Below are 17,128 nucleotides of genomic sequence, written 5' to 3'. Positions count from 1 at the left end.
CTTTCTCCAACTGTAATATTGTCCCTGATCAGCAACTCCACACCTCCCCCTCTTTTATCATCGTTTCTGTTGTAACAGAAACATCTGAATCCCGGAACCTGCAACAGCCATTCCTGTTCCTGCTCTATCCATGTCTCTATAATGGCCACAACATCGAAGTCCCAGGTACTAACACACGCTGCCAGTTCACCCACTTTATTTCGGATGCTTTTCGCGTTGAAGTACACACACTTCAATCCAAGTTCTCGCTTGCCAATGTCAGATACTTGATTTTGGGACTCTCTATTCCCATCCCCTTCTGTACCTGTCCTAAAATTTTGGTTCCCAATCCCCTGCTGTATTAGTTTAAATCCACCTTAACAGCTTTAGCGAATTTCCCACCCAGGATATTGGTACCCCTCTGGTTTAGATGAAGACCATCCTGCTTGTAGAGGTCCCACCTACCCCAGAAAAAGCTCCAATTATCCAAAAACCTGAAACCCTCCCTCCTGCACCATCCCTGTAGCCACGTGTTCAACTCCTTTCTCTCCCTATTCCTCACCTCACGAGCACGTGGCACGGGCAGCAAACCAGAGAAAACAACTCTATTTGTCCTAGCTCTAAGCTTCCATCCTAGCTCCCTGAATTTCTGCCTCTCTTCCGACCATTGTCGTTGGTGCCAATGTGGACCACAACTTCGGACTGCTCTCCCTCCCCCCGAAGGATTCCAAAAACACGATCAGAGACATCACGGACCCTGGCACAGGGAGGCAACACACCAACCGTGAGTCTCTCTCGTCTCCCCACAGAACCTCCTACCTCTCCCCCTAACTATCGAGTCCCCAATGACTGCTGCTCTGCTCCTCTTCCCCCTTCCCTACTGAGCAGCAGGTGCCCCACTGCTTTCCCCTGGTAAGTCATTCCCCATCCCCACCCCCCAACAGTATCCAATACAGTATACTTATCGCTGAGGGGAATGGCCAAAAGGGATCCCTGCACTGCCTGCCGGTTTCCTTTCTGTCCCCTAACTGTCACCCATCTGTCTTTTTCTTATACCTGGGGAGTCACTACCTCTCTGTAAGTCCTGTCAATAGCCCTCTCTGCCTCCCGAATGATCTGAAGTTCATCCAACCCCAGCTCCAGTTTCCTAACGCGGTTTGAGGAGCTGGTGTTGGGTGCACTTCCCACAGACGTGGGACACTACTGGTGACCCTTACTTCCCACATTCTGCAGGAGGAACATTCCACTGCCCTAAACTCCATTCCCACTATTCTAACTCCCAAATTGACGACTAAAAAAAAAAAGGATTAGGAAATAAACTAGTTACCTTACCTTGTCAATCTGGCTCCCACAACGTTTTTTTAGGTTAGAGGAGGAGGATGGGTGGGAGACACTACCCGAGTAGTGTCTCGGGTAACGCAACCACGCAAACATAAACTGTTCTACTTACCCTTCCCAGAAGTCCTTTGCTCGCTCCTCCCTCGCTGGCCTGAAGGCAAAAAGCTCAAATATACTTACCGGCCTTCGCAATAATCACCTTGCACCAACGTCAACTCCTCCCAGCTCCCGCCTCTCGCTGCTCCGAAGTTCTGGGGTTTACATATTAAAGAACTGAAACTAGCATATCCCATTCTTAAAGATGAAAGCCCTAATCTAAATATCATTACAGCTCCAATACACTGTAACCCTTTTGCTATAAATTCTGTGTCTTATGGTCTTGTACCACAACCACCTGATGTAGAGGCAGCACCTCAAAAGCTAGTGCTTCCAAATAAGCCTGTTGGACTATAACCTGGTGTTGTGATTTTTAACACCCAATCCCAACCTCGTCCAACACCGGCACCTCCACATCAAACCTGTTACATAAGAAATGATGAGATAACTTTCTCTTCTTCCTGAATAGGTGGTGGAAGCATAGTCCTTGAAGAATTTTAAGGTGGAGGTGGATTCATTGTTGCCAAACATTGGGGTGAAAGGTGATTAGAATAAGCCATAATGTGGATTTTGGGGGGGAAAATCAGTGAGTAATTTGGGAAAATACTTTAAAAGGAATTGCTGACATTAGCATTGGACAGTGTTTATAGAGCTATTACATGGTTTACTTTGAGGTGAAAAAACTTTTTAAAAAAATTAAAAGGCTTGGAAAGTTGCCAGTTATAGCAGTAAATTTGCCAACGAAGAACCAAAGAGTTGACAAGGAAGAATGAATTGAATAATTTGGCAAAAAAAAACAAAAACATCTTGTAAAAGCTTCTATGGGTATCTACCCAGGTTTGGCTGAAGTGAATGATATTCCATTATGGAGACAGGAGGATATATGATGGTAAATAGAGACATGGCAGAGAAGCTAAATATTTACATTGTTTCTGGTTTCAGTGGTGGACTCTCCCTCTTTATGGGCATTTAAGCGGGCATTGGATAGGTATATGGAGGATAGTGGGTTAGTATAGGTTAGGTGGGCTTGGATCGGCGCAACATCGAGGGCCAAAGGGCCTGTACTGCGCTGTATTCTTCTATGTTCTATGTTCTAAATCTCCAGAACTAGAGATTCAAGTGGCTTGGATATCTGTTGTTCAATATATAAACATCCCTGAACCCATCGACCAGATTCCAGTCTGTAAATTTCTCCAGGGTATCTGTTGTTCGATATATAAACCTCCCTGAACCCCTCGACCAGATTCCATTCTGTAACTCACTCTTGGGTTTTTGGTGTTCGGCTGTAAATCACCCAAAGCCGTCAACTGTATTCCAGTCTGTTATTCATTTCTCCTTACCCATAAGTGTAGCCGTCTGGCAGAGGGTAGGGAATGTGTGACCGTGGGAGTAGCACGTAGGTCCGCGCAATGTGGATCGAGCTAAGACAGCTAATGAACAGGAATACGTTCCTTAAAGATATCCCAGCCTCATATATAACCTGCAGGGAGACAGACCATGATGGAATCAAACAAGAGGTCCACGTTAACATTGCTCTTGTGTTCGCACGCTTTCTAATCCACGTTCAGAGCGTGGCCTCTCTGCACATGCCCAGTCACTTCCCTCGCCCCAACACAGCTCATGCAGCACCTTCTCTGTTTATCACTCTCATTGTCCCCATTCCCCTCTAATCGAATATTCCTCCCTCTCTCCACCAGACTCCTCTGTCTCTTGCACTCTTTCAGTTCATGCATTTTCTATCTCACTCAGAAGTCCCCCCATCTATCTCACACTGTCTCTCCCCCCTCTCCATCTCACTCAATCCCTGGATCCCTCTTGGTCCCTACCCTGCTGAGGTTTGTCCTTCCTCTTCTTTAATCTCATTTCTTCGGTTCTAGACTTGCCTCATTCCAGCATAGAGGCCACCCACACCTCTCTATCTACACCCTTCATGGGTCCTCTCTCCATTTCCCTCACCACCCATTCCCTCCCTTTCCAACTCCCCTTTCTGCATCATCGGCGTCTCTCAACCCCTCTTCAATCCCTGTCTCACTTTCCTCTTCCCTCCCCCTTCCAATCACCCAGACACTGCCCTCTCAATTTTCCCTTGTTACTATCTCCCCAACTCGGTCATCCCTCCTGTCCAATGCCCCTCTCCAACCAGCTCCTCCCTCCAACACCCCTCTCCATCCCACTCTCGCCCTTTCCTGAGCCGCTCGCCATTACTGGCGTGTCTCAGCCAGAGAACCCTCTCCGTCTCCCCTCCCTCCCAAGTCCGGACTCTTTGGGCCCTTGTTTGATCTTCACCTTGCACCCCACCCCACACACCCCCTCCCCCCTCCTCCCACCCACCCCCAACTCTGTTCCTGCCCTGAATGCCTCTGGCCAGGTGACGATTTTGTTAGTTGCCCCTCGACTTTTATCTTGTGAGCGGTCTTGTGTGCCATCGCCCTTACCTTAACCACCAGGAACACGACTGATGAGGAGTCAAACGCTCCGTTGTACAGAGTGATCACTGTGGACCGTCGCCTGCCAAACAAGTTTCCAACCTGGGGAGCAGAGACCAGTGGAACAGTCAGTGGAGCTCTGAGGGTCTGTGGAAGCACTCGGAGCCATTTCAAATCAGTGTCCCATCCTCCCCGATAGTCGTGCCACCCGGGGTAGGCACAGCTTAGGTCCATACTGTGGCCTTGCGCTGAATTGGACTGATCACTACTAACACTAACACACACACACACACACAGATAGGCACAGCTTAGGTCCATACTGTGGCCTTGCGCTGAATTGGACTGATCACTACTAACACACACACACACACACACACACACACACACACTGCTGAGAATTAACAGCAGGAATTGGCCAATCAGCTTTTCACAGTTATTCTGTTACTCAATAAGATCATGGCTGGTCTGTTTGGGTCTCAGCTTCACTTTCCTCCCTGGTCTGATAAACTTTAACTTCCCCAGTCAATCACAGAAACACAGCAGCTTGGGAGCAAGAGTTGGCCATTCGGCCCCCGAGCTTTCAATCTACTCAACTCAGCCTTGAATATGGTGATCTGTAGCCTCCATTGCTCACTAGAGAGATAATTCCAAATGAAAATAAACACCGCTTTGAGGGAAAATATAATGTTCTTATTGAGTCATACAACATGGAATAAACCCTCTGGTCCAACCAGTCTGACCACATTCCGAAGCTAATCTAACCCCACTTGCCTGCCTCTGAGTGATACTCCACCAAACCCTTCCTGTTCATGCACGTATTCAAAAGCATTTTAAATGTTGCAACTGTACCTGGATCCACCAATTCCTCTGGCAGTTCATTCTACATATGAACCACTCCCTGCGGAAAAAAAAGTTGCCCCTCATTTCCTTTTTAAATCTTTCTCCTCTCACCTTAAAACTATGCTCCCTAGTTTTGAACTCCCCCAAAGACTCTTAACATTCACTTTACCAATGCCCTTCACGATTTATAAACCCCTCAAACCCCAACATGCCAGTGAAAAAAAATGTCTTGATAACTCAAACCTTCCATTCCTGACAATATCCTGGTAAATCTTTTTGATTAGATTCCCTACAGTATGGAAACAGGCCCTTTGGCCCAACTAGTCCATACCGACCCTCCAAAGAGTAACCCACCCAGACCCACACCCCCAGCCTATATTTACCCCGACTAACGTACCTATCACTATGGGCAATTTGGCATGGCCAAGTCACCTGACCTCTTTGGACTGTGGGAGGAAACCAGAGCACCCGGAGGAAACCCACGCAGACGCGGGGAGAATGTGTAAACTCCACACAGGCAGTCACCTGAGGCAGGAATCGAACCTGGGACTCTGGTGCTGTGAGGCAGCAGTGCTAACCACTGAGCCATCGTGCCACCCCTGGAACCTTCTCCGATTTAATAACATCCTTCCCACAGTAGGACAATCAGACCTGTACACAGTATTGCAGAACAAGCCTCACCGAAGTCCTGTACAGTCTCAACATGACACTCCAACTCCCATACCCAAAGGTTAGAGTAGAATAGATTCGCTACTGTGTGGAAACAGGCCCTTCGGTCCAACAAGTCCACACTTACCCTCCGAACAGCAACCCACCCATTCCCCGACATTTACCCATGACTAATCCACCTAACACTATGGACAATTTAGCATGGCCAATTCACCTGATCTGCACATCTTTGGATTGTGGGAGGAAACCGGAGCACCCGGAAGAAACCCACGCAAACACAGGGAGAACGTGCAAACTCCACACAGGCAGTCACCCAAGGCTGGAATCGAACCCTTGTCCCTGGCTACTGTGTGGAAACAGGCCCTTCGGTCCAACAAGTCCACACTTACCCTCCGAACAGCAACCCACCCATTCCCCGACATTTACCCATGACTAATCCACCTAACACTATGGACAATTTAGCATGGCCAATTCACCTGATCTGCACATCTTTGGATTGTGGGAGGAAACCGGAGCACCCGGAAGAAACCCACGCAAACACAGGGAGAACGTGCAAACTCCACACAGGCAGTCACCCAAGGCTGGAATCGAACCCTTGTCCCTGGCGCTGTGAGGCAGCAGTGCTAACCACTGAGCCACCGTGCCGCCCCAAAGGTCTGAGCAATGAATCCTTATCACTTAGGAGACTCCTCTAAAACGAAACTGTGCCCTGTAGCGTGGACCCTCTCTCTCTCTCTCTCTCTCTCTCAAGGGGAAACATCCTCTCAGTGTCCACCCTGTTGAGACCCCTCACCTTTCAATAAGGTCACCTCTTGTTCTTTTGAATTCCTGAGGACAAAGGGCCGCGCTGGTCAACCTTGCCTCATAATGCCCTTATACAAGGAATCAATGAGCTGCTCTGAAATGCTTCTAATGCAGTGAGATGCTGTCTTAAGTACAGCCACTGAAACATTATTACTGTCTTATTCAGTGATAAGCAAATATTACAATCATTCTGCACAGCGCAGGATGACCGCATTTACAGAACTTTCCGGATTATCGATCTGTTTTATAACTGAAACCACGGTATTTTGTTTTCTAGTGACTAATGGAAATGTGGACTTGATCCAAGAGGTTACAAACTGACAAGGGTTGTACAGACGTTAAAATCATTAACTTTATATTTTAGTTAGACAGTACTATGCAACAGACTGTGTGCAGGCAAAATTCCAAGCAGTGCTACCATAGGTAGAAACATAACCATTGGTGATTACCTGTATATTTGTCAAAAGGAATAGGATTCCGCCCACTGCAAGCAGACAGATAGCAGGAAACAGCAGCACTGCAGTATCTGCAACAAAGAAAGATACTGATTGGTCTTACATTTCAAACCCCCTCAGCACTGGCCCCCAAATGTGTTGCACTCCCTCAACACTGACTCTCTGATAGTGCTGCCTCAGCACTGATCCTCCAACAGGGTGACGCTCCCTCAATGCTGACCCTCTGACAGCGCGGCCCTCCCCCAGCGCTGACCCTCCGACAGGGCGGCGCCCCCTCAGCTCTGACAGGGCGGTGCTCCCTCAGCACTGCCCCTCCGACAGCGCAGTGCTCCCTCAGTGCTGATCCTCTGACAGCGCAGCGCTCCCTCAGTGCTGACCCTCCGACAGGGCGGTGCCCCTCAGCTCTGACATTCTGATAGGGCGGTGCTCCCTCAGCACTGCTCCTCTGACAGCGCGGCGCTCCCTCAGTGCTGACCCTCCGACAGGGTGGTGCTCCCTCAGCGCTGATCCTCTGACAGCGCGACGAGCTCGACTCACCAGCATGCGAGAAGGCGATCATCAGGGTGGCTGTGGTGTATAGGAATCTGCAGAGATAAGAAGAAGAGCACAACATTACTCTGAAATAAAACCAGGATCGGTGGATGCTGGAAATCTGAAATAAAAACCAAAATGGCTTGAGAAACACAGCAGATCTGACATTATTTGTGGGCTAGAAGCAGAGTTAACGTTTTAAGTCCAATGAACCTTCCCCTGAACTGCACCTAATTTTGAGTCTGAATTGGTACTCTTACCCTAACCACCTGTAAGGAATGAGCCCTCGCACTGAACTAGTGTGTCTCACAACCTCAGAACACCCAAAAACCGCTCACTGGCCAAAGTCATAACTTCAGGAACAGCGTCATTCGACATTGAAATCAGCAGAACCAATCAGCTTCACTCTTTTTTTAACAATTTCAAACATACATTTTATTCATAGAAGTATCTTATATGGACACATAATCGTTAAAAGTGCTTCCGCTCTGTACAGTAAAATATGAACAAACACTGAAGTCTGACTCTATCCAGCAAACAAACCAAAGGCAATTCCTACCTGTCCAAGACGACACTTAGATATATTTGAAGCACATGGAGGGTCCGAGGATGAAACGGTCCCCTATTTACCTTGGGCAGAAAGACTTCAGACATTGGTCTTTCCTCACTGCGCCTTGGCGGCAGCTGTCCCGAGCTTTAGTGTGTCCCTCAGTGTATCGTCCTGGATCTTAGAACGTGCCAGTCTGCAACACTTGGTCAGGGTCAACCCCTTGCTCTGGAGGACCAGCAGGTTTCTCCCAGACCAAGAGGGTCTTTCATGGAGTTGATGGTCCTCCAGACGCAGTCGATGTTTGTCTCTGCGTCCAGCTCCATCACTGAGCTACTTGGGACAAACGGCGACAAAAACCACTGCACCTTCCTCCTTTGCAGAGGCACATTCCGGCTGGAGACCTGTGAGAGTCCGTATACTGGCAATGAGGCATTCTGCCAAACAACGTTGACAGTCTGCTCAGGGAACCACATGACAGGATCCACCCTCTCCTTTTCCCACAGGGTCTCAAGGACGCTACGTGCTGACCACTTCCTCATGGACGAGGTGGTCAAAGGTATTTCTCTTTGCGAATTTCTCCACGAAGGACATGTGGTACAGAACAGTCCAACTACTTTGGAATGTTCAGCGGCAGCAACGCCAGGCCCATCCTTCGCAACACCAGGGACAGGTAAAACCTCAGTATATAGTGACACTTGGTGTTTGCATAGTGAGGGCAAAAGTGAGGTCTGCAGATGCTGGAGATCAGAGTCTAGGTCAGAGTGGTGCTGAGAAAGCACAGCAGGTCAGGCAGCATCCGAGGAGCAGGAAAATCGGCGTTTCGGGAAAAAGCCCTTCATCAGCTTGAGGCAGCTGCATACCAAGCTGGCAATCAGACTGAGGGTGAGGTCGGGTATGTTTTTGCACCCTACTTATCCAGAGCTTCGTACATGGATTCCCTGCAGACACAGTCCACCTTTGACCTCCAGGTGAAATCAAAGGTGGCTCCGGCAATGGGCCAGACCTTCGCCACATATAACAGAGAGAACAGGAAGATCGGCTTTGGCCTGCAGGCCTCCGCTGCCTGGAACAGCTCCCCCCCCCCCCCCGCCTCAGGCTTGCATCCTTCCTGATGGATTCCACAAAAGACTCTGTACAACACACAAACAAGGCAGGAGAGAATGGGTAGCCCCGCCTGACTCTGGATCTGATCAGGAAGCTTTCTGACTCCCACCCATTGATTGAGACCGCACGAACAATGTTAGCGCAGAGCCGTCAGATCCAGTCGCGAATCCCCTCCCCATTTTGGGCAGCACGTTCCACATATCAGTGTGCAATATCCTGTCAATAGGCCTTCTCCTGGTCCAGGCTGCTGAGGCAGGAGGCCACTCCCCTGTCCTGCACGCAGGCAATTGTATCCCTGAGGAGCATGAGGCTCTCGGATATCGTCCTACCCAGTACAGGACAGGTTTGGTCAGGGTGAATCACTGAGCCCAGAGCAGACCTAATCCGGTCGGCGATAACTCAACACAGGATTTTCTAATCCACACTTGACAGTGAAAACAGTCGCCAATTTCTCATTTCCTGTCTCTCCCCCTTCGTAGATGAGGGTGATGATACCTTTCCTCATGGGCTCGTACGTGCTGCCTGCAAAAAGCATACCGTCCTAGACCTCCAGGAGGTCCTGGTCAATCAGGTCCCACCGAGGCGAATACAACTCGGCCGATATGCCGTCGCTTTTGGAACCTTTGTTCTTTTCCATGATCTCGAGGGCTTTGGTCAGCTCATCCAGAGGTAACGGCTGGTCCAGCCTCTTCCATGTGATTAGATTAGATTCCCTACAGCGTGGAAGCAGGCCCTTCGGCCTAAGCAGTCTAGACCAACCCTCTGAAGAGTAATCCACCCAGACCCATTTCCCTCTGACTAACACCCAACACTATGGGCAATTTGCCATGGCTAATTCGCCCTAACTTGCACATCTTTGGACTGTGGGAGGAAACCGGAGCATCCAGAGAAAACCCACAGACAGTGGCCCAAGGCTGTAATCGAACCTGGGACCCTGGTGCTGTGAGGCAGCAGTGCTAACCACTGAGCCACCATGCCGCTCTGTGTGCTCCTGTCAAAAGCCTCCCTGGTAGAGTTTAAGGTGGCCAATCAGCCATTTTGTCAGTACAAGGTCACTCTGGGGTCAGACTCCGTGTCTGACCACAGTAGACAAAGGAGAAAGTGAGGACTGCAGCTGCTGGAGATCAGAGCTGAAAATGTGTTGCTGGAAAAGCGCAGCAGGTCAGGCAGCATCCAGGAGCAGGAGAATCTATGTTTCGGTCATAAGCCCTTCTTCAGTAGACAAATGGTTAGTCGCCTTGCTGGCTGTTAATGGCTTCCATTCCCAGAAGGAGGGGAAGAATACTATCAGCTTCTGCTCAGAAGGCTGCCTGGAATGCGGCGCCAGGTTGGAAGACCGTGGACTGAACAGATTATTTTTTACTCATTCACAGGGATGTGGGTGCCTCTGGCTAGGCCAGCATTTTTATTACACTTCCCTAATTGCCCTGAAGACAGATCAGTGTTAACCACATCACTCTCCATCTGGAGTGACATGTGGGCCAGACCAGGTAAAGGACAACAGTTTCCTTCCTTGGGGACATTGGGGTTTCTTTTTTTTCCCCCGGACAATCAGCAACAGTTTCATGATCAACGCTGGACTCCTAATGTCAGCTATTTGTTTCTCTATTGAATTTGAAAACCATCATCTGCCTCGGTGGGATTTGAACCCCTGTCCCTCGAACATTAGCCGGATCTCAGGATTGATAGGCGAGCAATAATACCAGTAACCCACTGCCTCCCCTTCAACGACCTTGGAGACAGAGACCAAGTCAAGCAGGAGCAGGAGTCGGCCATTTGGCCTCTGCTGCTGGGTTCAACAAGATCATGTGACTAGATAAGGGAGTAGTCCACGAGTGGCGAGACATTAGGAAGCTCAGGGAAACGGAGGGATCTTTGCTGCTTATCCACAGATCCTTGAATGCAGCAGAACACGTTAGATGGTAGTTAAGGCGGCATATGGCTTGTTGTCTTTATCAGTTATGCCCACACATTTTAAAGAGTCCTTTTATTTCAAAAATATACTTTATTCATTAAACAAAAATCTCTTTGGAAAAGTACATTATTACAAAAGCAGTTCAGTTCTGTGCAGTTGCACATCAAGTAAATAAACTAAACACTGGACTTCGACTCCATCGAAAAAACCAAAGACCTCTCTTACACATACAATACTAATATTTACATATATTTGAGGCACTCGGAGGGTCCACTAACTGAACTTTGGCAGAAAGCCCACAGACTGTGGTCTTTCCCCACATAGCTTTGGCAGGAGCTGCCCCAAGCTTTAGCGCTTCCCTCAGCACATAGCCCTAGACCTTGGAACATGTCAGTCTGCAACACTTGGTCAGGGACAACTCCTTGTTCTAGAGTCAGAGAGTCATACAGCATGGAAACAGATCCTTCGGTCCAACCAGTCCATGCCGAACAGAATTCCAAACTAAACACGTCACGCTTGCCTGGTCCTGGCCCATATCTCTCCAAACCTTTCCTATTAATGGATCTATCCACATATTGTAAAAGTGTACCCACATTCTCCACTTCCTCAGGACGTTCACTCCACATGAGAATCACCCTCTGTGCAAAACATTTACCTCTCGTGCCTTTTCTAAAGCTCTCTCCTCTCACCTTAAAAATGTGCCCCCTAGTCTTGAAATCTCCCCTCTTAGGCAAAAGACAACTCCCATTAACTCTACCCAAACCTCTCATGATTCGATAAGGTCGCCTCTCAACCTCCTACACTCCAGTGAGAAAAGCCCCAGCCTTTCTTTTTAACTCAAATGTTCCGTACCCAGCAACACCCTGGGAAATCTCATCTGAGCCCTCTCCATCTTGATAATGCCCTTCCTATAACTGGATGATTAGAACAGGACGTAGTATTCCAGAAGAGGTCTCACCAATGTCCTGTACAACCCCAGCATGACTTCCCAACTCCTATAATCAAAAGGACTGAGCAATGAAGGCAAGCGTGCTAAACGCTGTTTTAAACCCCCGTTTATATGTGACACAAACTTCACTAGGTCCCTCTGTTCTTCAACACCATTAATTATACAAGCCCTACCCTTGTTTTTTTTGTACCAAAACGCAATACGTCCTATTTATCCAGACTGAACTCCGCCTGCCATTTTTCAGCCCATTGACCCATTTGTAATCTTAGAAAACCTTCTTTGCTATCTGCTATGCTACCAATTTTTGTGTGATCTGCAAACTTACTAATCATGTCTTCTTTATTCTCATCCAAATCATTTATTTAAATGACAATCAAAAAGAGGACCCAAAAATCGATCTTTATGGAACACCACTGGTAACATGCCTCCCGTTTGAAAAGCAACTCTCCACCATTACTCTGTCTCCTGCCATTAAACCAATTACGTATCCAATTGGCAAGCTTATCCTGAATCCCATGTAACCTAACTTTACTAATTAGCTCACCATGTGGAACCTTGTCAAAGGTTTTACTAAAATCCAAACAAATGTCTATTGCTCTGCCATCAACCATCTTTTTGGTAACTTCCTCAAAAAACTTAATCAAGTTTGTGAGACAATGTTCCTCACACAAAACCATGCTGACTATCCACAATCAATTTTTGCCTCTACTGGACCATAAATCCTACATTTTATAATCACTGCCAACAATTCACCCACAACTGAAGTCAGACTCCGATTTATAATTGCCCAGTTTCTCCTTACAACCTTTCTTCAACAATAGTACAACATTAGCCACCCCCCTGTCATCAGGCACCTCACCCGTAGTTATCAATGATGCAAATATTTCTGGAATGGGTCTTATAATTCCCTCCCTTACTTTCCACAATGTTCTGGGATACATTAGATCAGGTTTTGGAGATTTACCCACCTTTATATTATAAGGCCTGCCAAACTTCCTCTTCTGCAATGTGAGCTATTTTTAAAACACGAAGATTTATTTCTCTGCATTCTCTAGACTCCATTTCTTTCCTCACAGTAAAAACTGATGCAAAATATCAATTTAATATCTCTGCCATCTCAGACTTCAACATAAAGACACCCTCCTTGATCTTTACGAGGACCTACCGTCTTTCTTGTTGCCCTGTCACTCTGAATGTATTTGGAGAATCTCTTTGGCTTATTCTTACCTGCCAATGTTATCTCACATCCCCTCTTTGCCTTCCTGATTTCTCTCTCAAGAACGTCTCTGCACTATTTATATTGATTCAACTGAACCAAGTTGTCGATATTTAAAATAAGATCATCTTTTATTCTTGATCAGATGGGTCAATGGGTTGAGGAGTGGCAGATGAAGTTCAATTTAGATAAATGTGAGGTGCTGAATTTTGGAAAGATAAATCACACAGGACTTATACACTTAGTGGTGACGTCCTGGGGAATGTTGCTGAACAAAGAGACCTTGGCGTGTACGTTTATAGTTCCATGAAAGTGGAGTCGCACGTACATTGGATAGTGAAGGCGGTGTTTGGCATGCTTTGGTCAGAGTATCGAGTATAGGAGTTGGGAGGTCACGTTGTGGCAGTATAGGATATTGGTTCGGCTGTTCTCCCTCCTATCTGAAGTATGTTGTGAAACCTGAAAGGGTGCAGAACAAGTTACAAGCATGTTGCCAGATTGGAGGGTTTGAGCTATAGGGAGAGGCTGAACAGGCTGGGGCTGTTTTCCCTGGAGCGTCGGGGCTGAGAAGTGACCTTATAGAGGTTTATAAACTCATGAGGGGCATAAATAAATAAGGTGTTTTTCCCTGGGATGGGGCATCCAGAACTAGAGGGCATAGGTTTAGGGTGAAAGGAGAAAGATTTAAAAGGGACCTAAGGAGGCAATTTTTTCACACAGAGGGCGGTGTTTGTATGGAATGAGCTGCCGTAGGAAGTGGAGGCTGGAACAACTACTACATTTAAAAGGCATCTGGATGGGTATATGAATAGGAATGGTTTAAGAGGGATGTGGGCCAAGTGCTGGCAAATGGGACAAGAGTAGTTTAGGATATCTGCTCGGCATGGATGAGTTGGACTGCAGAGTCGATTTCCTTGCTGTACACCTCTATGACTGGAACCTCAATGGCTTTATTCATCCATTGATACTTAATCTTACCAGCCTTACCCTTCACTCCAACAGGAACAAAATGCCTCTGAATTCTTGTCATCACACTCCTGAACACCTCCCACTTGTCAGATGTCCTTTTACCTGCGAACAGTCTACTCCAATCAACTTTTGAAAGTTCTTGTCTCATACCATTTAAATTTGCCTCTCTCCAATTAAAAACTTTCACTTTTACGGAATGCTTATCATTTTCCATAATCATTTTGAAACTAACAGAATTATGATCGCTAGACCCAAAGTGCTTCCCCACTAGTACTTCAGTGACCTGTCCTGCCTTATTGCCCAACAGGTGGTCTAGTTTTGTTCCTTCTCTAGAAGGGGCATTCACATACTGATAATGAAAATTTTCTCAAAAACATTTGTCACCTTCTTCACCATCCAAACCTTTCATGCTATGGTAGCCCCAGTTGATGTTTGGAAAATTAAAATTCCCCATTATTTCAACTTTTCTACATATATCTGCAATCTCCCTACATATTTATTCTCAATTTCTCTCTTACTATTAGGGGACCTACAGTACAATCCCATCAAAGTGATCTTTCCTTTCTTATCTGTAATTTCTACCCATACGTTTTCACTGGAGGATGTCTTCCCTAGTTATAGCAGTAATACATTCCTTAATTATAAAGCACTCCCCCGCCCCTTGTCTTCTTTTTGAAGGCATCCGAAACCCGGCTCACTGAGTTTGCAGGCTGGTCCATCTTGCAGCCCAAGTTTCTATAGCTATGCCATCCCAATCCCATATTCTTAAACACACTGAGTTCATCAGCCTTACCTGTAAACACAATTTTGTTCTCCAGAATCACTACATACTCGGACTGTCTCTTTGTTCTTTCCTTGTTGACATGCTCCCCTGACATTCACAACTTCTCCCATCAATCCTTCTGTTAACCCTGTTATTTCGAATTCCTCCAGTCCCCCTCTTTGTCAATATAAAGTTTCCCCTAATGGAATGAGCAAATCTCACTGCTAAGATTTCCAGTCCCTTTCCAGTTCAGGTCAGACACATCCGTTCCGAACAAGTCATTTCTATCCCAAAAGACATTTCAATTGTCCAAAATCCCTGAACAACACACCAGCTCTTCAGTCTTTGATTTATCTCCTTTAATCTACTCTTCATTCCCTCCTTTTGAGTTTGGCATTGGGAGTAAATAGTAAACTAGAAATGACTACTTTTAAAGTTCTACTTTTTAATCTTCTACCTAACCTCTTAAACTCACGCTGTACTGCTTTAATCTTTTCCTTAAAAATGTCATTCCTACCGACGTGCACAATAACGTCTGGCTTCTCAATCTCACCTTTAACATGCTTGAAATATTTAGGGACATGCAGGTCAGGTGAACTGACAATGCTAAATTGCCCACAGGGCAATTGATTGATGCAGGTTAGGTGCATCAGGTAGGGGTAAAATACAGGAGAATAGGGTAGGGGAATGGGTCTGGGTTACTCTTCGGAGGGTCGCTGTGGACTTGATGGGCTGAAGAGCCTGTTCCTACACTGTAGGGATTCTATTCTATTCTATGATCATCATGGAGCTGCTCAGGATGAAACCGTGACACAAACCACTCGTTTTAAGAGCTGGAAAGCAAATGTTGGAGCTGTACATGACTTAGGGGAGGCCATAGCTGCAGTACGCTGTGCAACTCTGGTCCCTACACTCTTGGAAGTGCTTGATTGTGCTGGAGGGGGTGCAGAGGTGATTCACCAGGACATTGCCTGGGATGGAGCAATTCAGTGACAGAGAGGGGCTGGGGAAGCTCAGGTTGTTTTGTTTGGAGCAGAGAAGGTTGGGGGGGGGGGGGCTGATCGAGGTATACAAGATCATGAGGGGCATGGACAGGGTGAATAGGAAGCAGCTGTTCCCCTTAATCAAATAGTCGATAACAAGGAGGCAGAATGTTTAAGTCAAGGGCAGGAGGTTAACAGGGGATTGGAGGATAAATTATTTTGACCCAGACGGTGAGGAATCTGGAATGCACTCCCTGGGTGGGTAGTTGAGATGAGAAACCTTAGAACCTTTCAAAAGTATTGGATCAGCACCTGTCGTGTCATAACATCCAAGGGTATGGGCCTAGGTCAGGAAAGTGGGACTGGGGTAGGTATTGAGGAGTCCTTTGTCAGTGCAAACTCAATTGGCCAAAGGGCCAGTCCTGTTATGTGTGGCTCCACACGTCTGATCTGTGGAGGAAATTTCACAACCGTTCAAGGCTTGCGGCTGAGCAATTAAAATATCAAAACATTCAAGTCTGTGGCTGAGGGCAGGAAAATGAAAACACTTGCCCAGTGACACTTGACACATTCAAAATGGGAGGGGGAGGGAGGAGGGGGATTTGTCAAGAGAAACAGCTAGAGGGGAGTGGAAGAAGAGGGAGTGGACAGTTCTTCCAAAGAGCTAGCACAGCACAACAGGCCAAAGGGCTTCCCTCTGTCGTAGCAGTTTCAAATACAGGAGCTTGCATCGTGTCAGAAACAGGCGCGAAAATTTCTGCAAAGGAAGACTCCACAAACAGCTTCCAAGTAATAACTGCTCAGAGGGGGCACTACCCTCAGTCACCTGACACCGCACGTGCCTAAAGATTTATAAATAGCTCTAAGGAAGGCTGTATTGTTTTAGTTGAAAAATGTGTTGCTGGAAAAACGCAGCAGGTCAGGCAGCATCCAAGGAGCAGGAGAATCGACGTTTCGGGCATAAGCCCTTCTTCAGGAATGAGGAGGGTGTGCCAAGCAGGCTAAGATAAAAGGTAGGGAGGAGGGGCGTTGGGAATGCGATAGGAGGTTCAGGTGAGGGTGATAGGCCGGAGAGGGCATGGGGGCGGAGAGGTTGGAAAGAAGATTGCAGGTCAAGAAGGCGGTGCTGAACCCGAGGGTTGGGACTGAGATAAGGTGGGGGAGGGGAAATGAGGAAGCTGGAGAAATCTGCATTCATCCCTTGTGGTTGGAGGGTTCCGAGGCGGAAGATGAGGCGCTCTTCTTCCAGGCGCCGTGTTGCCATGGTCTGGCGATGGAGGAGGCCAAGGACCTGCATGTCCTTGGCAGGGTGGGGAGGGGGTGTTAAAGTGTTCGGCCACAGGGCGGTTGGGTTGGTTGGTGTGGGTGTCCCAGAGGTGTTCTCTGAAACGTTCCGCAAGTAGGCGGCCTGTCTCCCCAATGTAGAGGAGGCCGCATCGGGTGCAGCGGATGCAGTAAATGATGTGTGTGTGGAGGTGCAGGTGAATTTGTGACTGATATGGAAGGATTCCTTGGGGCCTTGGAGGGAAGTGAGGGGGGAG

At 47.4% G+C, this 17,128-nt stretch overlaps 1 protein-coding gene across 1 annotated transcript in view; it reads right to left on the bottom strand.

Moving 5' to 3' along the window:
- LOC122544119 (solute carrier family 43 member 3-like) overlaps positions 1-17,128 on the bottom strand; it is a 50,541-nt gene that overhangs the window by 21,642 nt on the left and 11,771 nt on the right. Inside the window, exons 3-6 of the mRNA XM_043683158.1 lie at positions 7,145-7,191; positions 6,602-6,678; positions 3,849-3,941; positions 2,754-2,893 (exon numbers count right to left, since the gene is read on the bottom strand). Coding sequence (XP_043539093.1) covers positions 2,754-2,893; positions 3,849-3,941; positions 6,602-6,678; positions 7,145-7,191 — 357 coding nt within the window. The remainder of the gene's footprint in view (positions 1-2,753; positions 2,894-3,848; positions 3,942-6,601; positions 6,679-7,144; positions 7,192-17,128) is intronic.

Source organism: Chiloscyllium plagiosum, chromosome 46 (assembly GCF_004010195.1).
Source record: "Chiloscyllium plagiosum isolate BGI_BamShark_2017 chromosome 46, ASM401019v2, whole genome shotgun sequence".
In the NCBI taxonomy this organism is placed as follows: domain Eukaryota; kingdom Metazoa; phylum Chordata; class Chondrichthyes; order Orectolobiformes; family Hemiscylliidae; genus Chiloscyllium; species Chiloscyllium plagiosum.
The sequence above is the reverse complement of the archived record's forward strand: the minus strand, read 5'-3'. Positions and strand labels throughout refer to the sequence as shown.